General features: G+C 43.0%; 2 protein-coding genes and 1 non-coding gene across 3 annotated transcripts; 2 read left to right on the top strand and 1 right to left on the bottom strand.

Moving 5' to 3' along the window:
- Positions 1–277: 277 nt before the first annotated feature.
- BAG1 (BAG cochaperone 1) lies at positions 278–12,474 on the bottom strand. The gene is made up of 8 exons (XM_035016612.1): positions 12,383–12,474; positions 11,726–12,234; positions 10,227–10,355; positions 7,997–8,079; positions 5,985–6,098; positions 3,131–3,238; positions 1,906–1,968; positions 278–1,385 (listed from the first exon to the last, which is right to left on the bottom strand). Exons 1-8 carry the CDS (start codon positions 12,472–12,474, stop codon positions 1,296–1,298), a joined length of 1,188 nt encoding a protein of 395 aa, XP_034872503.1. The 3' UTR covers positions 278–1,295.
- On the top strand, positions 12,407–26,538 carry CHMP5 (charged multivesicular body protein 5). The gene is made up of 8 exons (XM_035016488.1): positions 12,407–12,648; positions 13,405–13,509; positions 14,800–14,846; positions 17,027–17,120; positions 17,254–17,325; positions 21,486–21,594; positions 23,236–23,348; positions 25,847–26,538. Exons 1-8 carry the CDS (start codon positions 12,580–12,582, stop codon positions 25,895–25,897), a joined length of 660 nt encoding a protein of 219 aa, XP_034872379.1. The 5' UTR covers positions 12,407–12,579; the 3' UTR covers positions 25,898–26,538.
- Positions 20,319–20,422, top strand: LOC118018277. Its single transcript, XR_004681355.1, has one exon. It is a non-coding gene; the product is annotated as a U6 spliceosomal RNA (small nuclear RNA).
- Positions 26,539–27,669: the final 1,131 nt, after the last annotated feature.

Here is a 27,669-nt window from a genome sequence, read left to right as displayed (position 1 = left end):
GTTTTGGCCCAACACCACACAGCTACCATACAAAAACGATCATATAAATACTGAACTGCTGATTCAAGTGGGAAGTGGGCCAGACTAGGCTGAGCCTCATCCACGTGTCCTCCCCTGTCCTAGGTCACACCCGCACAGGCCTAAGTTCCTGGGGCTTCAGTGACTCCCTCTCTGCCAAATAAGGTCGGCCTCAGAGTGGCCTATTGGATGCCTGTCTCCTGGGCACTGTGTGAAAAAAATGGGGTGATAGCAGTTGACCCGGTTATGAGCTCTAGCATACAGGGCCACTCTTGACTTTATTCAACACAAATTACAGCTAGAACCACAGAAGGCTTTTGCTTCTCATATTTCATCAAAAAAAGTTCAAACATTCTTTTGCTTGCGGACGTGTACATAAACGGCTTTTTAAAAAAAATAACAGTGGAGGGGGCCACAAAACAAATAGGAACAGCCTTGAAGGAAACACTGACCTCAGAAGGGTACAATGAACAGAAATGCCTTTGAGGAACGCCTTAGAAGTTTATGGTTGCCTTCATCACCTGCCTCCCTGTGGTTCCTCTCTCTGTACCCCCAAGCCATACTTGTGACCTGGTTTCAAGCAGAGATTCAGTCATCACTAGGTTCTAACCTTCTAAAGATTTACTTAAGGACAAGGAAGTCCACGCATCAATACAAGCCCCACCCCAGGAATGGGCCTCTGAGATCTCATGGCCTGTGGCTGGGCAGGGTCACTGGGAGATGAGGTCAGGGTCTGTAAACCAATCACCCAGCCACCTGTTCCAGAATTCGGTTACAACGAGGGATACTTGGACTATCCTGTGTGCCAAACATCTGTTCTGAGCCACTCCCAACATTCCTGACTAGCTGTAACTTCCTGGTGATTCTGGGTTACATCGACAGGCTACGGAATCACAAGGGCAAAAAGGCCTCATGAATCTGAAGACAGGGGTGGCCTATAAACCCAGAATTACTCCAACATTAATGAGAGGTCTCGCCAGCCCGAGGAAAGCACCCCAAGGTCGAAAGAGCTGGGAAGATGGGCAGGGGAGGCCCCCTCCAGACAGGGTGGGCTGCTGGACGGCACAGCTGCATGGAGACGGAAAGAGAAAACAGACAGGAGCTCCACTGCGGACTGCAGACAACACTTGTTCACTGAGAACAGGGGGAGTGCAGGAAAACTGGCAAGTGGCCAGTTGTCCCCAGCAGCCCTGGAGAAATCAGGTCACTTCAGTCCCAGAGAGGGCAGAGCTGGGGGCGCTGTTCTTCAGGGCAGCCCCGCCTATCGCTGCCTCACCTCACTCGGCCAGGGCCAAGTTCGTGGACTGTAGCCGCTCTGTCTCCTGGCAGATGTTCTGCTCCACCGTGTCACACTCAGCTAGGAATGCCTAAGACAGGAATGCAGGGCAGTGAGGGACCATCTGGGGCCAGCCACTCCCTGCCCATGCAAGGCTCTTTGCTTAGCCATTATGGGGAACCCGTGGGTGACCAACTCAAAACGGGCTGTGGAGGGATGGAGCCAACCTGGGCTCCCAGGTAAGGGGAGAGAGACAGAGGGCAGCGTAGGACCAGGCTTTCTGACAAGCCCCCAGAAGGGTGGTGAGAACAGGAAGCCTTGCCACTGTACTGCACAAGTTCAGGGAACAGTGTTCACATGAACAGTGCCTCCTGGAATTGTGTAACATGGCCATCATAACTGTTCTCTAGCCACCTTCCTCCTCAATGAGCTTACATTCAAATGTAATTACAGGGATATGAAAGGAGCTCTTCTCTTATGGTCTGGGCTCAGGAAATAACAACCAAAAGAAAGTCCACATCACACATCACACCTCTACCCTATCCTACTCTGCACACATAAACACACACACCAACACATTAAACTTTGTAATGCTTCACCACACAACTCACCTGAACCCTTTTCACCAAACCCTTCCTTTTCAGTCTACTGTCCTTGAAATTTTCTGGCAGAATCTGTGGAAGAATAAGTTGACACATAAATAATCTCAATAAAAGTGACATAACAACATGACAAAATACCCATAGTACACCAAAGTGAATGAGACGTGCATGTTCAGGAATGTATCCTTGATCTGTATCCTACATGGCCCTTCCCATGGCTCTCACCCCTATTAAAGCTCCTTTGTTCTCATGGGAGAACATGTCTGCGCCATGGAAACTGATCTGTAACATGGACTTTGTCCTTTCTCTATTTCCTATGTACAGATACTATGCCCTGGCCATGCCATGAGCTCACTGTGCTTCTTTACAACTACCCTCACTCCCCCCGAATCCCAGGCAGAGTGGGTGGCTCAGTTGTTAAGCGTCTGCCTTCAGCTCAGATCATGATCCCAGGGTCCTGGGATCGAGCACCATGTCAGGCTCCCTGCTCAGCGGAAAGCCTGCTTCTCCCTCTCCCACTCCCCCGCTTGTGTTCCCTCTCTCACTGTCTCTCTCTCTGTCAAATGAATAAATAAAATCTTAAAAAAAAAAAATGAGGCATCAGGGCCTGGGTGGTTCAGTCATTAAGCATCTGCCTTTGGCTCAGGTTGGGGATCCCAGAGTCCTGGGATGGAGTCTTGCATGGGGCTCCCTGCTCAGCAAGGAGTCTGCTTCTCCCTCTGTCCCCCACCCCCGCTCATGTTCCCTCTCTCTCAAAAATAAATAAATAAAATCTTTAAAAAAAAAAAAAATGAGGCAGCCGGCTAGAAATATCATTACCGCCATTCTGTAAAAGGGAACGTGGGAGTCAATGATTCTCAACAGTCTCACAAGAGCTGGGTCTGACTGACTTCTGTACAGGTAATGAGCCCAGTAATAATCAGATAATCAGTCACATGAGTATCATGAAGCCCTGTGTTTCTCTAACCATAAAATCATGGTCCATTTGGGTCCCACCTTTGTGAGGATTACATGCTTTTAGCATACATAAATAAAAATGACAAAAGCCCTATGTTGGTGCGATGTGAGTGCCTAAAAATCCAGAACTATCTTGGTCTTTCTGTGTATCCAGAAAGACCTGTCTGGCACATAGCAGGCCCTCAGTATGCTCAGACAATAAGAGTGCATTACTGAGTGAACATGACTGAAACATAGTCAAAGGAAACTAGTTCTTCTCAGCTCAATATTTACTTACCAGTGTGTCAATCTCTTCCAAGATCTTCATAAATTGCTCAGTTGTGGCTTTTACTCTCCTATCAAGTTTGCAGAGAGCTTCAGCTTGCAAATTCTTGGCCAGAAAACCCTGTGCAGGAATAATGCATTATTGCAAGAGTTCCTTGAGGCTGACAGAAAACTCCAGGCTGAGGCACTAATGAAGTAGCCACACCCTAAGCCCACATTCCCCCAACAGGTTGGGCCAGACCTCAGACCCACAGCTTCATCTCTTGGAGAAAAGAGAGCCCCCCCAGGCACTGTAATAGGCTGTAGGCCACTCTAGCTCACATGGCCCACGGGGGCTGCTAACGCCTCCTGGGGCCTGGCTCTGGCAAAGCCTCCAGTCACCAGAGTATAGCCACACAAGAACGCAGGGTGTAGAGTCCAATAGGCCCAAGCATGAATTCTGACTGCCATTTACTGGCTTGTGATCTTAAGCAAGTTACTTAACTTATCTGAACCTTAATGTCCTCATTTTTAAAATGGAGATTATGATACCCACACCCCAGAGGGTTACTATGAGAATAAAGAGGAACATAAGTAGACTCTTAATATAATTCCTGACACAGACATGTGCTAACAAATGGCAGCATTTACATTGTTTTTATTAAATTGTCTTGTTGTTTATTCACATCGCTTGGCCTAGAGACCAGTTAGCTGGTGACAATGGGTGGACAGCTGGGATCTCTGAGGATGTTTATCGAAGATGTAGATTTGACCACATGTAGTAAAAGCTTTAAACATTAGCCAGCAACTCCAAGTCAAAGAATTTATTCTACCCCAAAAAAATGATCAGAAATGGTCAAAAAAGATGGGGCGCCTGGGTGGCTCAGTTGGTTAAGCGACTGCCTTCGGCTCAGGTCATGATCCTGGAGTCCTGGGATCGAGTCCCGCATCGGGCTCCCTGCTCGGCAGGGAGTCTGCTTCTCCCTCTGACCCTCCTCCCTCTCATGTGCTCTCTCTCATTCTCTCTCTCTCAAATAAATAAATAAAATCTTTAAAAAAAAAAAAAGAAATGGTCAAAAAAGATTTATGTCCAAGGATGTCCAGAGAAGTATTAATGCATAACAGTAAAATAACATTAGATAATGAACAACAGAAAATTGGTTAGATAAACCATGATACATTCATATATGTTACAACACCATGTAAGTTTTGAAAATTATGATCTTTTTTTAAAGATTTTATTTATTTGGGGCGCCTGGGTGGCTCAGTCATTAGGCGTCTGCTTTCCACTCAGGTCGTGATCCCAGGGTCCTGGGATGGAGCCCAGCATCGGGCTCCCTGTTCCATAGGAGGCCTGCTTCTCCCTCTCCCACTCCCCCTGTTTCTGTTCCCTCTCTCGCTGTGTCTCTCTCTGTCAAATAAATAAATAAAATCTTAAAAAAAAAAGATTTTTATTTGAGAGAGAGAGTGAGCGTGAGCAGGGGAAGGGGCAGAGGTAGAAGCAGACTCCCCACTGAACAGGGAGCCCGATGCAGACGTTTAACCGACTGAGCCACACAGGTGCCCCAAGTATGATCATTTTTAATGACATAGGAAAATGTTCAGTTTTATTATCCTATAAAAGAACAATTTACAAAGTGTACACAACACTGTATCACCTTTTTTAAGATGCAAAAACATATTCCAGTCTTCAGTATTAGTTATCTTTTGAATCAGGGCCTTATAGGTATTAGTGCCCATATGTTTGCCTAAAAGTTATACAATTGGCATGTATTACTTTTGTAATTAAAACAGAAACCTACATCTATTAACATTATAAACTGAGGGGGAAAAAATATGTAGTTTGAGGCTAGTTCACAATCCTCAGCATTTTTTTGTTTTTGTTTTTTTAAAGATTTCATCTATCCATTTGCAGAGAGAGAGAGAGCACAAGCAGGAGAAAGGGCAGGCAGGGAAAGAGAGAAGAAGTCTCCCCACTGAGCAAGGAGCCGACATGGGGCTCGATCCCAGGACCCCAGGATCATGACCTGAGCTGAAGGCAGCCACTCAATGGACTGAGCCACGCAGGTGCCCTCTTACTTAGTTTTAGTACTCCTTCTCTAATACAAGGAATTGACTAGGATGACCCCCTGCTAAGATCAAGCTCAACTTGGACCTTTTATGCATCAACAAAATGTTCTTTGTCTTGCTAAACACATTATAACAGCTGGGCCTGAGAGAAGCTACCTGTTCTATTTCAGACAATACATGACCCTGGCATGGCAGGTGCTCTCCTAGGAGCACAAACAGATGCTGGCTGGGGTTTGAAAATGGCAACGATGGGCGCCTGGGTGGCTCAGTTGGTTAAGCGACTGCCTTCGGCTCAGGTCATGATCCTGGAGTCCCGGGATCGAGTCCCGCATCCGGCTCTCTGCTCGGCAGGGAGTCTGCTTCTCCCTCTGACCCTCCCCCTCTCATGCTCTCTCTCTCTCATTCTCTCTCTCAAATAAATAAATAAAATCTTTAAAAAAAAAAAGAAAATGGCAATGACAATAACACTTATAAAGCACTTAATATGCATCAGACTCAAACTACATCATTTGTTTTTAGTTTGTTTTTTTTAGGTAAGCTCTATGCCCAATGTGGGGCTTGAACTCACGACTCCGAGATCAAGAGTCACGTGCTCTACCGACTGAGCCACCCAGGTGCCCCTCAAACTGCATCATTTAATCCTCACACCAACCCTAAGAGGAAGTACCATCATTTTTCCCTTTTTACAGATGTGGAACTTGAGACAAGGCAAACTTGCCCACAGTAATAGAAAGGGTAAAGCCAAGACGTGACCAGGGAATCGGACTAGAGAGCCTGCCCTCACAACCACACATTTGTATCTCCCCAAAGAGAGTGACCTGTTGGATTCCAGTAAGCTCTTTATTCAACTCTTCCAGATGGTCAGCTATCTTCTCCACAGATCTCTCCAAATCTTTCAATTTCTTTAGTTCAACCTCTTCCTCTGGACTGTTCTAAAATGTTTAAGAATAAAATGAAGTCAATAATCACCAAGAAGAGTAGCTTCTGACTGGAAAGAAAAAAAAAATCTGACCACAACTGGGCTAAACCACTCACCTAGAAAAAACAGCCTTAACTCTGCTGCTTCTTGGAAAGCAAGCTGGAGGGTTACACATGAAGGTTTTCTACCTACAACTCTAGACTAAAGAGAAGATACTAAGAAAACATTCTGCAAGGACCCAGACAGCTTGGGAGCCAATCTAAGTGCCAGAGTCAACCTGAGCCTGGGGCTGACTCCAGACTGAAGCCTCCAGGAGGAACAGATGACAGTGAACACCTACGAGGAGTCCAGAATGGTGAGAGAGGTGGAATTCTACCATTCTTTTAAATGAATTCCTAAGTGTCACCCACAACTGAGCTCTCCCATTTATTAAGATGATAACAATGATGAATACTTTTGTTGAGCATTCTCTCCACTACACTAAAACTATTTTATCTGGACTATTGTTTTAAGCCTTACTACAACCCAGTGAGGAAGGTAGTGTTCTAGATGATGAAACTGAGGTTTAATGTAAAGTAACCTAAGGTCACACAGCCTAAACGAGGTGGAACGGAGACTTGGCTTCACACATCCCAGGTGTGAAAAAATTAGCTTTAATGCCTACAAAATCTTCTATTGTACTGATGTATAGTTAATTAGACCCCTGTTCCTAAATGTTTGTCCCTTTCTAGTTTCTCACTATTATGATTAAGGTTGCATTGAAGATTATTTTATAACACTTACTGTGAAAATTTTTCATCCACAGCTCAAATTAGGGGTTCTATAATTTCTTCAAACTCAACCCTTAGGTTCTGCCCATTGCCCAGAACTATTCTCCCTGAACCTTAAGAAAGAAATTTAGAATATTTCCCCTTCTATCGTCTAAACAATAGGTAGTCAGGGCCAGCAGTTTCCTGCTTTTATACTACCCAAAATTGTTCACATTCTTCTTTGTGGCCAAATCCTGAGTGTCAGACTCCTGGCTGTTCTGCGGCTGGACTAGATCTTCTTTGCCTCCACATTGCTAATCTTTGCCCTCTCTCTACTCTGAATAAGCCACCTCACTCAAAATAAGGAAACTTCCTATAACCAACAATTTCACTGTGTCACAATGCAGGGCTGGCCATAACCCTCTCTCATCACCCCAGGGGCTACTGTCCTCACCAACTGGCTCTTTTCCTCCCTCGGTTCTTTTTTTTTTTAAGATTTTATTTATTTATTTGACAAAGAGAGAGTGAGAGAGGAAACACAAGCAGGGGGAGTGGAAGAGGGAGAAGCAGACTTCCTGCCGAGCAGGGAGCCCGACGTGGGGCTCGATCCCAGGACCCTGGGATCATGACCCAAGCCGAAAGCAGATACTTAACCAACTGAGCCTCCGAGGCCCCCTTCCTCCCTTGGTTCTTTAGGCTGAACCTTTCTTTTGAGCCAAAGAAGGCTTTCCCTTGTGGAAGATTTTAGTGGAAAGGGTGTTTAAAGGGAGAGAGACTCATGAAATTTGCAGAGGACTTATTTTAAAAATTTACAGACTTATTTTAACAAAAGTTTCTCTTGCAAATCCCCTCCAAATGAGTAAGGTCTGACTCAGGTACCATTTTAACCAGATTGAGATCCACCACCAAGACAAGAGCTACATTATTGAAGTAGCATAACTGTTCATAATTCCCAGAGCAAAAGTCATAACCCATAGGAGCCGGAGGGCATGAGAATAACAAACCTGGCAAGCCCATCAAATAAATGGAACTACATCTGTCTGGAGAGAGCTATTTCACTAATGTAGAATCTGGGTTCCCAATTTGGCCTTCTAAATGGAAATATGTATAAAAGACCTTAGTCATTTGATTCTGGGGTATTCTGGTAGAAAAAGCAATTTACCTTTTTCCCAATTAACATGACTCGGCAACCATTTTGTATTCCGAGTGCTGACAATGGCTTCTCCATTTCCTTCAGAGATTTTCCTGAAAAGAGAAGTTATGCCAAGTGGTAACAACTGTACAACATTGAAAACAGATTTCAGCAAGGTTACAGGAAATAGACAAGTGTGTTCACTAATGAGAAGAGGATAAATTGGCATAACCTTTTCCAAAGGTGTCTTGATCCAGTAATTTCATCTTGGATTTTATCCCAAACAAACAAATGGACATATGCCTGCACAGTAAGTGTTATAAAATAATCTTCAATGCAACCTTAATCATGATAGTGAGAAACTAGAAAGGGACAAACATTTAGGAACAGGGGTCTAATTAACTATACATCAGTACAATAGAAGATTTTGTAGGCATTAAAGCTAATTTTTTCAGGAAATTTCAATGCCCCAATAAATGCTGATGGCTCAGTTTTATAAGAAAAATGTTATAAAAACTGTATAGTCAATATAATCTCAGTTTCGTCAACTAAACACACACACAGACACACAAATAAAAACCCACACTTCTGGGGCGCCTGGGTGGCTCAGTCGGTTAAGCGGCTGCCTTCGGCTCAGGTCATGATCCCAGGGTCCTGGGATCGAGCCCCACGTCGGGCTCCTTCCTCAGCGGGGAGCCTGCTTCTCCCTCTCCCTCTGCTTGGCAGTCCACCTGCTTGTGCTCTCTCTCTCTCTATCTCTATCAAATAAATAAATAAAATCTTTAAAAAAAAAAAAAACCCACACTTCAGGATGCCTGTACAAATGGATAGAAATATGCTGAAATGTAATGAGGGATTTTATCCAGGAGAACATTTTCTTCTTTGTGCTTTCCTCTATTTTGAAATATGGACTTCTACTGCCTTTTATAATTCCATAATAAAATAGCTGTTGTTTCTTTTTTAAAGATTTTATTTACTTATTTGACAGAGAGAGACACAGCAAGAGAGGGAACACAAGCAGGGGGAGTGGGAGAGGGAGAAGCAGGCTTCCCTTGGAGCAGGGAGCCCGATGCGGGACTCGATCCCAGGACCCTGGGATCAGGACCTAAGCTGAAGGCAGACGCTTAATGACTGAGCCACCCAGGCGCCCCCATAATAAAAGTTTTAAAAAGAAAACACAAGGAGTTGCTCTATGACATATAAATAAAAAATGCTTCCCATCACTAAATTCTTTTTTTTTTTTTTTTAAGATTTTATTTATTTGAGAGATAGAGAGCATGAGCAGAAAGAGGAGCAGAGGGAGAGGGAGAAGCAGGCTCCCCACTGAGCAGGGAGCCCAGACACAGGGCTCAATCCCAGGACCCTCGGGCCATGATGTGAGCCGAAGGCAGACGCTTAACTGATTGAGCCACCCAGGCGCCCCTCCTTCACGAAATCCTTTGACTGGCACCAAATGGGATAAATTTGGCCCCATCAGATACCATGATAATGAGTTCCCATGGGAATGGGAAGAAAGAGTGGGTCCTAGCAGAAATCAGCATCATCCACTGGGCTTGCCACAACCAGGCCCCTGGTAAGTTTGCTCAACATCTCTGTCTCAGCACTATGCTGAGCATTAGACACAGCAGTATCTTCCCTCAAAGGGTTAGTTATTCTAACAGAGAAATCAGATGTTCAGCAACTATGAAAACAATTATTTAATAGTAATTTCAATACAAGTTATGCAGAAGTGGTAGGGAGTTTGATCTGTACATACGATGGGAAGAGGATCTAAACTAACTTCGCCACAGAAGACTACCCATGTGCTTTCACCACAAATGGTAAGACTGCTGCCATCCTCATGGGACTTGAACTCTAATACCTGTCCAAGTGTTTGAAAGTGTCCTGTAGGGGTGCCTGGGTGGCTCAGTTGTTAAGCATCTGCCTTTGGCTCAGGTCATGATCTCAGGGTCCTGGGATCAAGCCCCACATCGGGCTCCCTGCTCCGCAGGAAGCCTGCTTCTCCCTCTCCCACTCCCCCTGTTTGTGTTCCCTCTCTTGCTGTGCCTCCCTCTGTCAAATAAATAAATAAAATCTTTAAAAAAAAAAGTGTCCTGTACGTAGTAGGTCCTCAATAAAATGTGCTAAAGGAATGGATGAATAAATAAGCAAATAAGAATTATCCCAGTTTAAAAACTAAGAGTTATCATTAGGTAAGGTTAAGTAGTTTTAAACAGGCCCTTTAGCCATAAGGACTCAAAGCTGGAAGAGAAATGCCTACCCTTAAATATAAGTTTCTGAAAAGGCAGTGGGACTCCTGTGGCCTCTTCAACAACCTGGGCCAGGTCTTGGACAACTGGCTCACTACAGCCTTGCTGTGGGGTAATATGAAGATCGTGCTTCTCATTGCCTGGGGAGAGAGAAGAGTGTTCAGTGAAGAAAATTCTTTTACATAAACTAATACAGACTGACACTTTATTATATTTATTTACCCAGCCTTCAAGGCCCAGTTCATCTGTCACCTCCTCCAAACAGCCTGTCCCCCCCATCTTCCCAGCTTCGTCTGGTGACCCGTCTGGAGGATTTTTGTTTCCTCTCTAATAATAACTAACAATTTAGTGATATCAGCTAGCGTTTTAAGCACTTAACATGCGTAAAGGTCTGCTGAGGCTCAGAACAACCCCATGAAATAGGTACCACCTATATTAATCCCCGTTTCACAGATAAACAAACTACGTTCAGTCCAGTTACGACCTGCCTATGGAGACTCAACTGAGGAGTCACAACTTGACTTCAGATCTGATTCCTAAGGCCATGCTTTTCATCAGAAGCCATCTGCTTCCTGTGGCCTAACTGCCCTGTACTCTGTAATGTTCTTGTCTCCTTTGCTGTCATGAGTAAGGGATTATTTTTTCCTCTAAGTCTGTCCCACTGGGCACGCCTGGGCACATACATGGTTGGTGCTCAGTAAATAGACAACGGGTGAGTAAACTCACACAGCAAAAAACTTTTTGAACCAGAAATGTCAATTCTTTAACAGGTATGTGGACAGTAAGGAGATAGCCCATGCCCAGTGCTTATGCCAAGCCTTGAGCCTGCACAAGAGCCACATGGAGTTAGTGGGACAGGTGCCACCAACTCTACTTCACAGGGATGAAACCAGAAGCCTAGAAAGGAGACATCCCAAGGTTACTCAAAACTGAAGGATCTAGAATACTGGTCTTGAGATTCTGAGGCCCTGGGGTCTCCCCTAGTCCTGAAGAGACTTTATAGGCTCAGCTCTTGAGAGGACTGACTGTTTAGATTGATGTCAACTCCAACAGTAGACAGACCCAAAGGGTGCCCAGAGCGTATGCTTGGAGCCACGGCCCACTCAAACAACGGACATGAGTTTAGGCTCGGCACACACATAGGTGTCCAGACACACAGCAGTCATACGCCACACGGCCAAATACAACCCTGATACAAAGACCCCCAATAACCGCGCAGGCACACACTAACACACACAACCAGGACGACGACATGAAGCACGGACATCGAGGATAAAACAAATGGCCTGAGTCAAAATACACTGGCCACTGGAAAGGCGTCCTGATACAAGACCCGAACAAAAGCCGGTCCCAAACACAAACAAGACCCCACACTTCCGGACGGCCAGGACCAACACTGTAACTCCTGCTTTTGGAGGACTCGTGCCCAAACCCACAGACCCCCGCTGGACTTTGGTAGCCCCGCACCGCGCCCACCCGGCACGGAGCCCACCCGGTCGTCCGAGCTCACTGTGGGTGACGGTCACGATGAGCCCGGCTGCCGCCATTTCCTCGCTCTGGACCACCTCTTCGCTCCGGGCCACCTCCTCGCTCAGGGCCACCTCTTCGCTCTGGGCCACCTCTTCACTTCGGGCCACCTCTTCGCTCCGAGCCACCTCTTCGTTCCGGGCCACCTCTTCGCTCCGGGCCGAGCGAGGCTGCACTTTCTTCACCCGCGGCCTGCGAGCGCCGCCGGCGGCGCCCCTGGTGGATCTGGCATGCCCGCTGGCCGCACTCCTGACTGATGATCGCTGAGAGGGAGGCGGACCGCGCTCGGCCTGGGGCACCGACTGGCGCGGCTCCCGGCCAGGCCGAGGGCCGCGCCGCCGGGGACCCAGCCGCCCCCGGTCGCCTCGCGGTCTCCCCGCGCCACCGCGCTCCGCCAGACCCGCGCTTGTCGACCACCCAGCGGTGGGCGCTGAGCTCAGCGCTTTGCAACCAGGGCCGGCTACTTCCCCGCCCTTCCCCGCCCCGCCCGGCCTACCGGCCCCGCCCCTCAGAGCCGGCCTGGCTCTGGCCCCGCTGTGTTCCGCCGAAGCAGCCCCGGCCCCACCCACTCAACCGAGGGCCCCGCCCACTCACTGGAACCCCGCCCCACGCCCTTCACCGAGGCCACGCCCCTGCTGACTGTCCGCCACCTCCATCCTCCCGGAGCTCTCCTTCCCCGGAAGGTCGCGCTGAAAATCCGGAAAAAGGATCGGGTAACTCCAATAGGCACATTGCGCTTGCGCGGGAGGGGGCCGGAAGTCAAGGAGGAGGCGGAGGTGCCTCTGCTTCCGTTTCTAGTCTTGCTCCGTGTTTGGGTTTTCTTCGTGGCCGCCCAAGATGAACCGATTCTTCGGGAAAGCGAAACCCAAGGCTCCGCCGCCCAGCCTGACTGACTGCATTGGCACGGTGGGCACTTGACCACGCATAACTAGACTCAGGGACTCTGACACTCCCGACCCCGCCCACCCTCGGCTCCAGGCTCCTACTCCTCCATTCCTCCTCCATTCTCGGTTCCGGACACCTCGGCCCTCTCCACCTCACCTTCGTTCCTGTTACCCAGGTCATTCCTGACGCCACACACCAGGCACCCCCTAACCCTGCTTGCACGCAACCCCTTCTGAGGCTTGCTGCCGTGTTTACTCGCTCTTTCCGTCTCCTGCCCCAACCAGCCATAGGCCCACATCCTTCCCATTCGTCCAGCCCGACCCTTTTCCCCTCTTTTATTTTTCATCCCTCTCCCACATCAGGATCCTCAACTTGATATCCTAGGTCAACATATACGTACCCCAATCCTGGATCTCAGTAACAGGAAATTCAGAACTCGCCCCTCACATTAAGCCACCACCCTCTATCTAAACGAATAGCATTAGATTTACAGCCCTAGCCCATTTCACACACCTGGTTGAGCCCCCAGCCTGACTAGTCTCTGATTGTAGGAGAATGTCGATTCAGCCCGGTGATTTCCAAATTCTTTCTGCTCAAGCACACTTGAAAGGGGCCCTAGAATAGGAGAATCTGAGGGGTGGAGTATAGTTTATAAAAGCCTCCCAGTGTTTCTGACTAGTAATCTCCCCCTGGTTGGGAACCACTTTCCCACCCTTCTTTCCTCTCCTGCCCCTTCTCATGTAAGTGTATTGTCCTAACTATGTCTGTTTTCTCAAGGTGGACAGCAGGGCAGAATCCATTGACAAGAAGATTTCTCGACTGGATGCTGAGCTCGTGAAGTATAAGGATCAGATCAAGAAGATGAGAGAGGGTCCTGCCAAGGTAAGGTAGGCGGCAGCTGCAGAATGTGCTGCGACAGCTTAATTTGAGCACCTATGGAAGTAGGGCCCAGTAGTAGTCTGGTAAGGAGAAAACATGTGAGGGTGTATCCTTCAGGGAGGAGGGTTTGCAGCTTGATATGAGAGGAAGGCTGGGGTTTAGTCTGGTGGAGAGAAGATGCTGATGACTGGCCCAGAAGCATGTACAGGGGAATTAATACATTCTGCTGAGAAGGTGGCAGTCTCAGAACAGCATGGAGACCAGCATTCTATTAATAACACCATCACTATCTACTAGCTGTGACTGTCATAAAGTCACTTAATACCTTATTTTCCTCTTCTATTAGGTAGAAACAGAGATTACCATATTTAAGTGCATGAACTGTGGATATAGAACTACCTTCTTTTTTCCCCATCTCTGTAACTTATTAACTATTTGAACTAAGTTACTTAGCGTCACTGAACCTCAGTTTCCCTATCTGTAAAATGGGAATGACACCTACTTTATAGTATGAGGATTAAATGAGGTAATTCATGTGACCTACCTAGCACTGTGTCTGGTACATAGAAACATTCATAAATAATAAATGTTAGATATTATCATCATCTGTGAGTAATATCTGCTTTTCCTTCTTCACTGGAGGAGACAAATACAATGATTTATGGAACAGTATAGAAAGGGAAGTGACAAGAGGCTTTTCTCAGCCATCTTAGTTGGATGGCATGGAATGAAGAATGACCAGAGGCAGGAAAGCTCATCTAGACTTGAGATGCAAGCCTAAACCATGGTGGCAGTCAGGAAAATGACAGGAAAATCAGTTTGCAAGTGAGTTCTGAAAATCAGTAACAAGATGACTGCATGAAGAGACAGAGAGGAAATGTAAGGTTGATATAAAGGTTCTTAACCAAGTGAGAGATTGGAGGGACCATTGTGAATAATATTGGTGAGAGCAGGTTGAGGATTTTGGGCCTGTTGAGTTTGAGTGGATAGCAAGAAGTCCAAGTTGGGAATCTCCCTAAGGCAACTGGATGTACAAATAGGCACTATTATGGGTGGCCATAGAGAGACAATGCACTAAAGAGAATGCAGTTCAGTACCCTGAGATGTGGGATTCAAAGACAGAGACAAGATGAGGCTTAAAGACTATGCTTGGGAGGTGAAGAAGAGTCCAGGAGCCACTCTGTCTATGACTTTGAAGAAGAAAGTAGATATGTAAGTCCGAGATATGGGAGATTTCTTTTATTATATGTGTGCTTTCTACTTCTTTTAAATAAAATCTGTTTTTCTCCCCAGAATATGGTCAAACAGAAAGCCTTGAGGGTTTTAAAGCAAAAGCGGATGTAAGTTATAAGTGTAACCTCCTTTCCTCCAGCAGGTTTAACTGAAAGGGAAATGGTCTTATATTCTTCAGTTTTTCATAGTATTTTATAAGCATTCTTGATTTCGTTGCAAATTTCATTTACATATCCGGTGAGCTGGGTTTTTCTCCCCCTGCATGTTGAGCACTATCTGTTACAGCACTGTCCATCTGAACAGAACTTTTTGCTATGATAAAGATGTTCTGTATCTGTGCTGTTCAGTACAGTAGCTCTTAGCCACGTGTGGCTCTTGAGCACTTGAAAAGTGTTTAATTTTTAACAAGTAGCCATATGTGGCTAGTGGCTTCTGTATTGGACTGCCCAGATCTATAGGTTCTCCCATTATTTATTAGAGTATGCCTTTTTGTTTGTAAAATTGAGAATCCTGAATACCTGTTCCCACCCAACCAGAATAGATTTAAGGGTCCTTAATTTATTTTAGGTGACTATGTCTCAGTGTTTGAGCAGAAGCCAGATAGCATCGTTGGTGCTTACCCCTGTGGGCTGTCCAGCTGATGAGACCTTCTGCAGGGTTGTAGGGGTCAGATATAAGCAGCTTATAAGGAACCAGAAATGTTGTTGATATCTCTATTTTTATTTTTAAAATGTCTTTTTATCAACACAAACAATGAATCATGGAAGAGTACATCAAAAACTAATGATGTAGGGCGCCTGGGTGGCTCAGATGGTTAAGCGTCTGCCTTCGGCTCAGGTCATGATCTCAGGGTCCTGGGATCGAGTCCCGCATCGGGCTTCCTGCTCCTTGGGAGCCTGCTTCTCCCTCTGCCTCTCTCTCTCTGTCTCTGTCTCTCATGAATAAATAAATAAAATCTTAAAAAAAAAAAAAACTAATGATGTAATCTATGGTGATCAACAACAATAAAAATTTAAAAAATAAAATAAAATGTCTTTTTATCAGATACCACCTTCCTCCTTTTAAATTAGACAAAATTGGGGGGAAAAAATGATAGTTGTGAGAGCATGGTAAAACTGTTCCTTCTTAGTAGGTAGCACTGCAGTTTTTAAGTAACTTTTTTTAACAAAAGGAATGTATATTCATCATAGACGCTAGGAAAATACATAAACATGAACAGAAGAAAAGAACATTTACCTAGATTCCTACTACCAGAAATAACCATTTTTAGAATGCTGATTTCTTAGTTTCTTTTCTCTGCTTGTGCATGCATGGAATCTGTGCATATAGCTTTTTAGAAGAAAAATTGTGTAAATATAGGTTGTCCCTTTCCACTTCACATTATATCATGAGCATTTCTCTCCTTTTATACATTTTTTTTCCCTTTTATACATTCTTTGGAAACTTTAATGGGGTGGTGATAATTCTACCACCATTTGCCTACACCATGAATTGACCAATTTTCTTCTGGTTGGATAGTTAGACGGTTTCCAAATATTGTATAAAGACCATAGGGACATAAGTCTTTGAGGTAGTATTATACTTTGATATAAAACTTTATTTTAAAAAAAGTATTTTGGAGGGCACCTGGGTGGCTCAGTCCTTGGGCATCTGCCTTCGGCTCAGGTCGTGATCCCAGAGTCCTGGGATCAAGCCCCGCACTGGGCTCCCTGCTCAGCGGGGAGCCTGCTTCTCCCTCTTCCACTCCCCCTGCTTGTGTTCCCTCTCTCGCTGTCTCTCTCTCTGTCAAATAAATAAATAAAATCTTAAAAAAAATTTTTTGAGCACCAGGTATTACATCAGGCCCGGTGAATTACTTAATTATGGATATAAGATTAATAAAAAATAATACCTATCCTCAAGAAGTTCGGTCTACTGAAAACCAGTTTAGTTATATGTATGAAGAGCCTTAAAAATCGTCCTACCCTTTGCCCCAAGAATTCTACTTTCGGGGATTTATCATAGGAAATCATTTGAAACATCATAAAGACATTAAGAGTATGTAGTAACATAGAAAACAGCAAAGGCTATAATATGAAGTGGAAAATAGTCTCGTAACTAAGATACAAAGACAAAAGACTGGAGGGGTACATCAGATGATATTTGTATTAGAGGGATTACATTGCTTTTGCCAGTTTTTCTGTGTATTTAATTTTTTAAAGAAAATTCCTATTTAATGTTGGAGATACTTTCTCCCTGAGGATTTCTGTCTGGCTCACATTTACCCTTCTTAATTGATTCTAAAAAGGTATGAGCAGCAGCGGGACAATCTTGCCCAACAGTCATTTAACATGGAACAAGCCAATTACACCATCCAGTCATTGAAGGACACCAAGACCACGGTATTTCCATAGCACCTTTTCCCATGATTTGATTTTATTTTTTTACTCTCTTGTTCTTCTCCCATAGTATTTAAAAGACAATTTCACCAACATGGCTTCTTAAGACATTGTGTTCTCTCTTATCTTTTTTTAGGTTGATGCTATGAAACTGGGAGTAAAGGAAATGAAGAAAGCATACAAGCAAGTGAAAATCGACCAGATTGAGGTGAGATGTGTACTGGTTTCTGCAAGAATGTACACTAGTGGGGCGCCTGGGTGGCTCAGTTGGTTAAGCGACTGCCTTCGGCTCAGGTCATGATCCTGGAGTCCCTGGATCGAGTCCCGCATCGGGCTCCCTGCTCGGCGGGAAGCCTGCTTCTCCCTCTGACCCTCTCCCATCTCGTGCTCTCTCTCTCTGTCTCATTCTCTCTCTCAAGTAAATAAATAAAATCTTTAAAAAAAAAAAAAAAGAATGTACACTAGTTTTGGAAAGAATCCAAATGAATGTGTATGTGATGGAAAGAACACAGAAGACTGATTCAATCTTGAGCTTGCCATTTACTAATAGAGTAGCTTTGGGAAAGGATACCAAATGACTCTGATTCCTTGTTAACACAAGGATCCTAATGCCGTATATGGTTATGGTGAGGATGAAATAAATGAGCTGGTGTGTCTGTGCACACAATACCTGGCACATAACAGACACGCAGTAAATAAGCCGCCAGTTTCCCGTTACTTCTAACTCACTAAATGATTTTGAGTCTGTTTCCTGAATTGTAAAGTAGTGATGTTGTGACCCATCTCCCAGGATTGTCACGAGTGTTAAATGAGGATGTATATGTCAGGTGTTTGACACAGTTCCTGGAGTAGAGCTGGTTCCCTTTTCTAGTAATTCTCTTTATATATTTAATAATAATGTCATTAGATTCTTAAAATTAACATGTCTTTTGAGATCGTGCTTTAGCTGGGAGGTGAACCCTAAGCACTTGGCTCCTCTCACCTCTGTCAGGTGAACAGCCCAGATGGCAAGCAGAGATAGCAGAGGGAGTGAGCGGTGACTGGTCAGAGGAAAGAGGCCTTTCTGCCAGTATGGTGGTATTCCTGACTTTATCACACCACTCCACCCTCCCCCCAACCCCCAGTAGAATGTCTCTTTCTATGAGGGCAGGGACTTGATTTTGTTCACTGTTAGACCTTGAACAATGCCTGGCCATAGTTGGTGTTCAGAAAGTTTTTGATGGATGATGAACAAATGAACAAGAAACTATTAAAGCTAAAGCAGTCCTGCCTGATTCAAGCCATATTTGTTGGTTATTTACTATCTTCCTGGCATTTTACTGCCTCTGAAGAGTATTCTCCAGGAGTGTGGATCTTTAGTACAAGTGAGGACATTCCTCCCATCTGACTTTTCTTGAGCACCCCTCCTTGGACTGCCCGTGGCTGTCTCTCTAATCCTGCACCAGTCTCTGCTCACAGGGAGTTAAGCTCAGTACCATCTTCCAGGACATTGACTGAGAAAATGTTCCAAGTATATTTGTCTTATTTGTACAATACTATTTAGTAATATAATGAAACTGAATTTTGTTTTCTGTTTATAGGGTTCCTTATGTTTTAATTAGAGCTATTTAATGTCAAAACAGAAATTGTGGTCTTTCTGGGGGTTTTGTACGTCTCTCCATCTTTTATCTGCAGTTGTCTGTCTGGTTCCCTATCTAATTATCCTTTTCCTGTCTCCTCGTAGATTTGCCCATATGGCAGGTGGAGAGCTTCTTTCTCTCCCTTTTGGCCTCTGTGTCTGTCTGTGTCTGTTGTCAGTTGGGCTATCTATTTTGAATCATTTGTTTTCCTAAAATACTTCATAAAACATTTTCATTGTTTTATAACTCATTTTGCCTATGTTCTCTGTTTCTAGCCTTCCTATTTTTTCAGTTTCTGCACATCAGGTCTAGTGCTTGTATTTGTTTATATTACTTTTGTGTTGTTTATCCAATATTGAACCCGTTAGTTCTTTGTGTGATGATTGTGTGTGTGTGTGTGTGTCTTTCATAGAGTCTATTTCAAGGAATCCTATCCATAAATGATTTGGGGAGACTTGTCTTGATATATGATTCACGGCAGAAACTTGACTTGATTAGCTTACTCTGTGTTTTCACTCTCTTTTAGTTTTTGTTTCAGCCAGTGCTTCTCTGTACAGCGGAATGTCACATACATACAGTGTGGTATTTGGGCACTGAAAATACAGAAAAGCTTAATGTTTTCTTTTTTTTAAAGTGTTTTTCATTTTACTCTCTGTGTTGTCTTCTTCACCTTTAAATGGAAAAACAAACCTCCACTTTGGGGGCCCGGAGGAGTTCTCAAATGTTTTGCATTGTTCTAAATATTCTGAAGGATAAATGGTGCCAATTTGGACTTTCTGCATTATCAACAATAGTCTGTTCCCTTTCTGTGGAAATTTAAGTCTATGACGAGCACATTGTTACTCTGCATATCCTTTTTTTTTTTTGTAAGATTTTTTTTATTTATTTGAGAGAGAGAGCATGAGCGAGAGAGCATGAGAGAGCATAAGCAGAGGGGGAACTGTAGAGGGAGAGGGAGAAGCAGACTCCCCGCTGAGCAGGGAGCCCGATGCGGGGCTCGATCCCAGGACTTCAGGATCATGACCTGAGCCAAAAGCAGATGCTTCCCCGACTGAGCCACCCAGCGGCCCCTCTCTGCATATCCTTAACACAGTGGAAGATATGTAGTATTAAGTGCTTAGTGTTTTACATGTATTATTGCAGTAAAACCTTACAAAACCCTCTGAGGTATGGCCATTAATAATCTCATTTTGCAGATGAGAAAATTATGGCTTAGAGACTTTCTCATTAAGTAAGGCAAAATTCGAGCTTTTATATGTCTGATTCCAGAGTCTGTGCTCCTAACCATTATACTAGCTCCCCTATATTATGCTGTAGCACTTCTCAGATTGGTTTTACATTATTTCTGGCCTTGTAGTCTTCCAGTCAATCATGGGTAGATCATTCACAGATGACTTACGCTCTCAGTCAATTATTTTCACCAGCCTGGTTTCAGATATCAAGCCTGTCCTGATTCCATTTCTGTTTCTCCATCCAGGGTGGGCCTAGTAGAACTTTTTGTATCACCCAGTTGTTTGCACTACTGTTTTTCTTCCCTACACAGTGTAGTCAGTCTTTAGCTGACTTAAGAAGACTAATTTGCATGCTCACTTTGGCAGCACATATACTAAAATTGGAACAATACAAAGATTAGCATGGCCCCTGCACAAAGATGACATGTAAATTCGTGAAGCGTTCCATATTTTGTCCCACATCAGGCTCCCTGCTCAGCAGGGAGTCTGCTTCTCCCTCTGACCCTCCCCCCTCTCATGCTCTCTGTCTCTCATTCTCGCTCTCAAATAAATAAATTAAATCTTTTAATAAATAAATAAATAATAAAACTTAAAAAAAAAAAGACTAATTTGCTTGTCTCTATTACCTGATTTTCTCCATAAACTAGGAAAATGTTGATAGTGTAGATGTTGCTGGATTTAATGTTTTAGGTAAACTTTCTGTAATGACAGAGAGCTGATGGGCATCTGTTCTTGCAATAAGACTTTGGATTTCCATGAGGCACCTTAAATTCAATGCAAGGTCACCAATTTAATTCTTTTTTTTTTAAGTTTATTTCTATTTTTGTAGTAATCTCTATACCTAGGGTGGTCTTCAAACCCACGACCCCAAGATCAAGAGTCGCATGCTCTTTGAGCCAGCCAGGTGCCCCAATTTAATTCTTCTTTATTTTTGAGTTTATATTTTATTACCAAAAAGGAGGATTATGTGGGTCATTGGCATTCACAGTTACTTTTAGGGGAATCTTCAGTTTTGTGGTTTTTAGATGTTCATTAAGCTCTCTTATACTTTTTTTTTTGCTTTATTATTTTTTTATTATTATGTTATGTTAATCACCATACATTATATCATTAGTTTTTGATACAGTGTTCCATGATTCATTGTTTGCGTATAACACCCAGTGCTCCATGCAGTATGTGCCCTCTTTAATACCCATCACCAGGCTAACCCATCTCCCCATCCCCTCCCCTCTAAGGCTCTCTTATACTTTTAATTGGAAGGGGCATTCAGGAGTTATTCAGACCCATCCTTCAGAGGAGCACCTGCTCAGTTGTTGACTAAAAACAATCACTAGGCAAGGACTGGGGTAAGGGAAGGAAACTAACAATTGTTGAGAACTGGTATGTGCTTGGCATTTTATGTACATTATCTTTTTTTAAATTGCTTGTTCTAAGATTCAGGGGAGAGAATAGGGTGGGGGGTGGTTAGAGGAAAATAGTAAGAAATGAATGAAAGCTGTCATATGTATTTCTGTAAGGACTTACAAGACCAGCTAGAAGATATGATGGAAGATGCCAGTGAAATCCAAGAAGCGCTGAGCCGTAGTTATGGTACCCCAGAATTAGATGAAGATGACCTGGAAGCAGGTATGTTGTGGGAAAAGCAATTAGGAAAGAAAAAGTTTTAGAGTCTGAAATGGGTGATTTCCTGGTACCTTTTCCCAAATGCTAGAGAAAATTCCTGCGAGGGTTCTGTGAGAGTTAGTTTATGGTACAGTCTCTGGGCAAAGAGCTTGTGAGGCAGGCATGTCAGATTTGCATCCTCCACCAACAACTCTGGGAAGGACAAGCTACAGAGGAAAGTTGGGGCAAAGGTCTCTGCTGACCTGGTACTTGGTATCTAATTATTGCCTTTCCCTGCCATTTTTCTTTGGATTTTGTTCTCCCTATTATTGGAGTCCTCTCCCTCAGAACAGCAAAGCAGATCAAGAAATAGTCACTGGCAAGTACTTAGTGTGCATCTGCCATATGCCAGGTACTGTGTTAGATGCTGGGGGTTTAACGTTGAAGAAAGCGGATACGGTCCCTGCATTCATGAAGCTTCTCTAGCCAGGTGTAAGAAACTGCTTGTTTCAAATAATTAATAGCAAGAACACAAACTGTTGGGAAGGAGAAGTATGGGGTACTGTGGAGCGCATAGCTGGGGAATGTAACCTACTTGGGAGTGGAGACAGGCATGGGTCCTGAAGGATGAGTAGGGGTTAGCAGGAAAAAAACGGGAGGGGTTGTTAAGTGGTCTCAGGGAGAGGAATCTTTACCTGAAGAAAACGAAAACACTAATTTGAAAAAATACATACACCCCTATGTCTATTGCAGCATTGTTTTTAATAGCCAAGATATGGAAGCAGCCCAAGTGTCCATCCATAAATGAATTGGTAAAGAAGATGTGGTATATATATACATAGTGGAATATTACTTGGCCATAAAAAGAATGAAATCTTGCCATTTGCAACAACATGGTTGGATCTAGAGGATATAATCCTAAGTGAATTAAGTCCCACAGAGAAAGACAAATACCATGATGATTTCACTTATATGTGGAATTTAAGAAACAAAGAAAAAGATGAAAAAACAGTCTTAACTATAGAGAACAAAGTGCTAGAGGGGTGGGGAGGGGATTAAGAGTGCACTTATCCGTGATGAGCACTAGGTAATGTATAGAATTGTTGAATCACTATATTGTATACTTAAAACATTAATTTCTTTATTTCCTATCCTGAGTTTCCCCTGATGAATCTCTACCTGCTATTGTCATTTCTCTTGGTCATTTCCAACTCACTTTACTGTAGACTTGTTTTTAAAGCCTGATTTCATGTGATGATCATCAGTATATAACAATCTCTTGCTTTCTTTCACTGCCTTCTTTCAAGTTCATCAATAAATGAGAGAAAATTCTGTATATTTGTTATTATCCAAATTTTCTAATTTGAATTGGCCAAGCGATAGCTCTAGACTCTTCTCATGAAGACTAGGACCTTGTAAACCTGTGGGGAATGGTTGTTTTGTTTGTTTTAGTTTGGTTTTTGTTTTTCATAGATTTTACCACATCAGTTCCCTTGAAAGTTTCTTATAATGGTCATCTTTTATTTTGAAAATAAAAATTAATAATCCTTTTCTCTTTGTTTTAAAATTTTTGTCTTATAACAAATAATTTATCTAACTTTCTTAACATTAGCTGCCAATTTTCTTGTGTAAATTTTAGTGAAATGTTGACTTTTTCAATATCAGAGTTGGATGCACTGGGTGATGAGCTTCTGGCCGACGAAGACAGCTCTTACTTGGATGAAGCAGCATCTGTACCTGCAATTCCAGAAGGTGTTCCCACTGACACAAAGAATAAGGTGAAAGCTTTTTCTCTTTCTGTTAGCTATGCAAAATGTAAAGGTTTTATGCTTAATCACCAGTTTGGGAATCTACAAGGTAGTCCTTAAGTTAGAACAAGGAAAGATTGTCTCAGTCATTATTTTGGGACCCCTTGCTAATATTAAACTGTGGACAGGCTGTGTACATTGTGTCATGGAGGCCCAGGAGTATTTTTCTACATTAACAATTTGTATGAACTTGTACTAGGTTCCATTTATAGGTTTTAGATAGCATTTCCTGGAAAAGTATCACTAACACATGCATGAACCCTGCTGGGCAACAGCATGAAAGAAAGTTCTGTCCTCCATACACACTGCTTAATTGTAGGGTGGATTTTTTTTTAATAAAGATTAATAATTTAAGTATAAGACTTAATATAGAAAGATTCTCACTTAACAAGGTAAAGAATCAGGATACCTGGGTTTAAGTCTCAGCCCCGCCACTAACTGACTGTGAGACTTGGCAAATCACTTAACTGTTTTGAACTTTTCTGTTCCTTGTATCTTTAACATGCAGATAATTGTAATTATCTCACATAATTGTTGTATAGACCAAGTTAGATCTTGTATGGCGAACTGAAAGCCCTATCCAAAGCCACATGGTTGTCATTATTATAAACAGATAAAATTTTGTTACTTATGAAATCCTGTTCACTCTATCTTAGTTCCTCGTGTAAATGTCATTTTTTTTCTATTGCCATTTATCCTGTGTTTGCATTATCTCCCAACGTGCACATTGAGTGTGCAGAACCCTTGAGTGAGAGTCAATCTCCTCAGCTCTGCCTTTATTCACTCTATGACTTGGAGCAAATAAAGAAAAAAAAAAGATTTATTTATTTGAGAGAGAGAGTAGGGTGGGGGTGCAGAAAGAGAGAATCCCAAAGCTGACTCCCCCTCAGCGCAGAGCTGGACAACCCTGAGATCATGACCTGAGCCGTAACCAAGAGTCAGATGCTCAGCATCCATCTGAGCCACCCAGGCACCCCAACTTGGAGCAAATTAGAAATCCTTGTTTTCTGTCTGAACTTCATCAGTTTTTCCCACCTATGAAATGTAGGGAGCGAAAGGTAGGGAGTAGGTAGTTTCTCAGGTCCTTCTAGCTAATTTCTATGAATGTGCATCTTCCCCTACTGTACCCCTCCTTTCCTCCTTGAGTCTAGGGTAATCTTACCTTTCTCTACTGCCCATTCTACCCCACCTCACCACCCCTGCCTCTGACCATTTCAAGGTTCCAGGCACACAGGATGGTTTTTTTGAGCATACCTGAAATAATTTTTTTTTTAAGATTTTATTTATTGGGCGCCTGGTGGCTCAGTTGGTTAAGCGACTGCCTTCGGCTCAGGTCATGATCCTGGAGTCCCGGGATCAAGTCCCGCATCAGGCTCCCTGCTTAGCGGGGAGTCTGCTTCTCCCTCATCCTCCCCCATCTCATGCTCTCTCTCTCTGTCTCATTCTCTCTCTCAAATAAATAAATAAAATCTTAAAAAAAAAAAAAGATTTTATTTATTTATTTGACAGAGAGACAGCGAGAGAGGGAACACAAGTAAGGGGAGTGGGAGAGGGAGAAGCAGGCCTCCTGTGGAGCAGGGAACCTTATGCGGGGCTTGATCCCAGGACCCTGGGATCATGACCTGAGCCGAAGGCAGATGCGCTCAACGATTGAGCCACCCAGGCGCCCCTACCTGAAATAATTTTTATTAATGCTACCTACCACAACTCACCTTGTCAATACCCTGTAGCATCTGTTTCCATCTTCTATTTGTCACAGATTCCTGAGTTAAATGTGCTGTTGAGGTATAGTTTCTTAATTGATAGTGGTATCACTGCCTATAAGTTTTTACTAAAGTACAATGTGGAAGTAACTGCCTGTCCTAGGGCACTGCTCCTTTAAGGACTGGGAAGCTGCAGAAGGTAGTGGTTCACTTTAGGAATCAGAGTGAAAAATGGGAATCTGGAGGCAGGGACTAACCCCTCAGCCTTTCCTCCCAGACGTTCCCAGCTCCTACTTCCCCTTCCTAGGTTAACTCTTTTTTTTTTTTTTTTTAAGATTTTATTTATTTGAGAGAGAGCACAAGCAGGGGGAGTGGCAGGCAGAGGGAGAAGCAGGCTCCCCGCTGAGCAGGGAGCCCGATGCAAGACCTGATCCCAGGACCCTGGGATCATGACCTGAGCCAAAGGCAGCTGCTCAACCAATTGAGCCACCCAGGCACCACCCCCCGCCCAGGTTTACTCTTAAGTGTCTGTTTCTCTCACTCTTCTTTTACCCTGCAAACAACCACCCATTTTGAGCTTTTCCAGTCTTTTCTTGGTTTATCACGTCCCCCTTTACCTTTCATGAAAATGCCTTCTCATCTTCTCGGGGATTTTTATGTTCATTGGTTAAACACTCAGAAATGAGTTTTGACTACTAAATATTTGTAGTCATTTGTTTTATCAGTTGAAAAACAGTGGCACTGAACATTGCTTTCTTTTCACAGGATGGAGTCCTGGTGGATGAATTTGGATTGCCACAGATCCCTGCTTCATAGACTTGTGTCATTCAAGTACATCATGTAAAATAAACACATATTGTGGGACTAGGAAATATTTATCTTTCCAAATTTACCATAACAGATTTAGGTTTCTTTCCTTTCTTCAAAGGAAAGTTTAATTATATTGCTCTTTCATTTTTTTCTGTAAAGAGATTCATTGTTTGGGGGATGCTTTCTTCATACTAAATTTTTATTTCCTTTCTCTTATGAAAGACTAACTTACTTACAAGTATCAGTGACTATGTATGACTTGTTTTCATTTATTAATAATAATTTGAAATAAAACCAAGGAAATGGAATCTTGAAATTCTAAGATCGTATAACTCCACAATCTCAAATTGACCTGACAAATTGATAAGACAAAGATAAGATTATTGGGACTGTTCATTCTATGATTCAAAACTATTTTCTATTGTGGTATTATAGGTTGGTTAAAGTGATAGCCTTTTTTGATGGGTTTTGTTGTGTCTTGTGAGTAAATCATTACTATGTCTGATACTGGAATGAATTATCACTACTGTATCATGAGTGGATATTTTGACTCTGTGGTTCCCTCAGTATTACAGCCTGACTTGTAATCAATAATGACTATTTCTTGATATTTAATGTATAGGACATTTATTTATACTCAATAAATATTTTTCAAAAGGATGTAATTTTAATAATATCACTTCAGCCTAAAACCTCTAGTACAGAAAAAAACTTAATATAATTTTAATGTTGATTCACCTAAAAACTCCACTACAGAAATCAAATTTAAGTGCTAGCATCAGAGGAAGGAACAAAGAACAATCCAGGCCTGGGCCCTGGTCTACTGTCTAATAACTTCTAAGCAGCCTACTCACTTTGTTAAACTGCTGTTTCCTTAGTAGTATAATCATGCTTACCTCACAAGGCTTTTGTGAGGAATAATTGAGGTAATAGTCATGAGTATAGTTGACCCTTAAATAACACAGGTTTGAACACAATACACTTCTACATGGATTTTTTACAGTACAAGATTGTAAATGTATTTTCTCTTCTTTGTGATTTTCTTAATAATATTTTCTTTTCCATAGCTTACTTTATTGTAAGGATACAGTATATAATACATATAACATACAAAATATGTGTTAGTTTTTTTATGTTATTGGTAAGGGTTTTGGTCAACAGTAGGCTATTGGTATAGTTTGGGGGGAGTTAAAATTTATATGCAGATTTTCAACTGTGCCCTATACCCCACATTGTTCAAGTGTTAACTATACTTTGCAACTTGCTATTCTCATATGAGGGCTGTTAACAACAACAAAAATAGGAGCTTCATTCTTTTCTTGGAAGGTGCCAGAAGTGCTACAGCCAGTCCAAATTCCTGCCCAATTTCAGAGTCTTTAATGATCCATAAGTGGGGACTAATCTCACCCTCTCAAGAAACCTTCCAATGGGGTCGAACATTGTGCTATTCATCATTACCTTCTTGAAGCTGTCCTTGGCTTCTCTATAATTTCTCACTCAGCTCTTTAAATATTTCTTCCACTACAGTTTCAATCTTGGATTTGAGATATATCAAAAGATATATTCTTGAAATATATCACACCCAAGATTTTAAGTATTACCTGTGCACTAAGGATTCAAAATAACTGTCACTAGCCTAGACCTCTTTCTTCATTCTTCTTTTCAGTCCTGGGCATTCCTAATTAAATGTCCCACCATTACCTAAAATCTGACATCCAAATTAAGCTTATTATTTTGGGATTCACTCTTGGCAAACATTCCTGCTCTATTTCTTATCT

This window comes from Mirounga leonina, unplaced genomic scaffold (genome assembly GCF_011800145.1).
Source record: "Mirounga leonina isolate KUSES-001 unplaced genomic scaffold, KU_Mleo_1.0 Mir_170, whole genome shotgun sequence".
Taxonomy (NCBI): Eukaryota; Metazoa; Chordata; class Mammalia; order Carnivora; family Phocidae; genus Mirounga; species Mirounga leonina.
Note: the sequence above shows the minus strand (reverse complement) of the source record. Positions and strands in the feature narration are given on the sequence as shown.

Excerpts from the sequence above, each read along its gene's own strand:
- BAG1 (XM_035016612.1), bottom strand. The coding sequence starts at position 12,474 with ATGTGCCTATTGGAGTTACCCGATCCTTTTTCCGGATTTTCAGCGCGA. Across the intron at positions 8,080-10,226 it reads TCAGAAACTTATATTTAAGG|GAAAATCTCTGAAGGAAATG; the intron begins GTAGGCATTTCT and ends TTCTCTTTTCAG. Across the intron at positions 6,099-7,996 it reads TCATGTTAATTGGGAAAAAG|AACAGTCCAGAGGAAGAGGT; the intron begins GTAAATTGCTTT and ends TAAACATTTTAG.
- CHMP5 (XM_035016488.1), top strand. The coding sequence starts at position 12,580 with ATGAACCGATTCTTCGGGAAAGCGAAACCCAAGGCTCCGCCGCCCAGC. Across the intron at positions 14,847-17,026 it reads GTTTTAAAGCAAAAGCGGAT|GTATGAGCAGCAGCGGGACA; the intron begins GTAAGTTATAAG and ends GATTCTAAAAAG. Across the intron at positions 17,121-17,253 it reads TGAAGGACACCAAGACCACG|GTTGATGCTATGAAACTGGG; the intron begins GTATTTCCATAG and ends ATCTTTTTTTAG.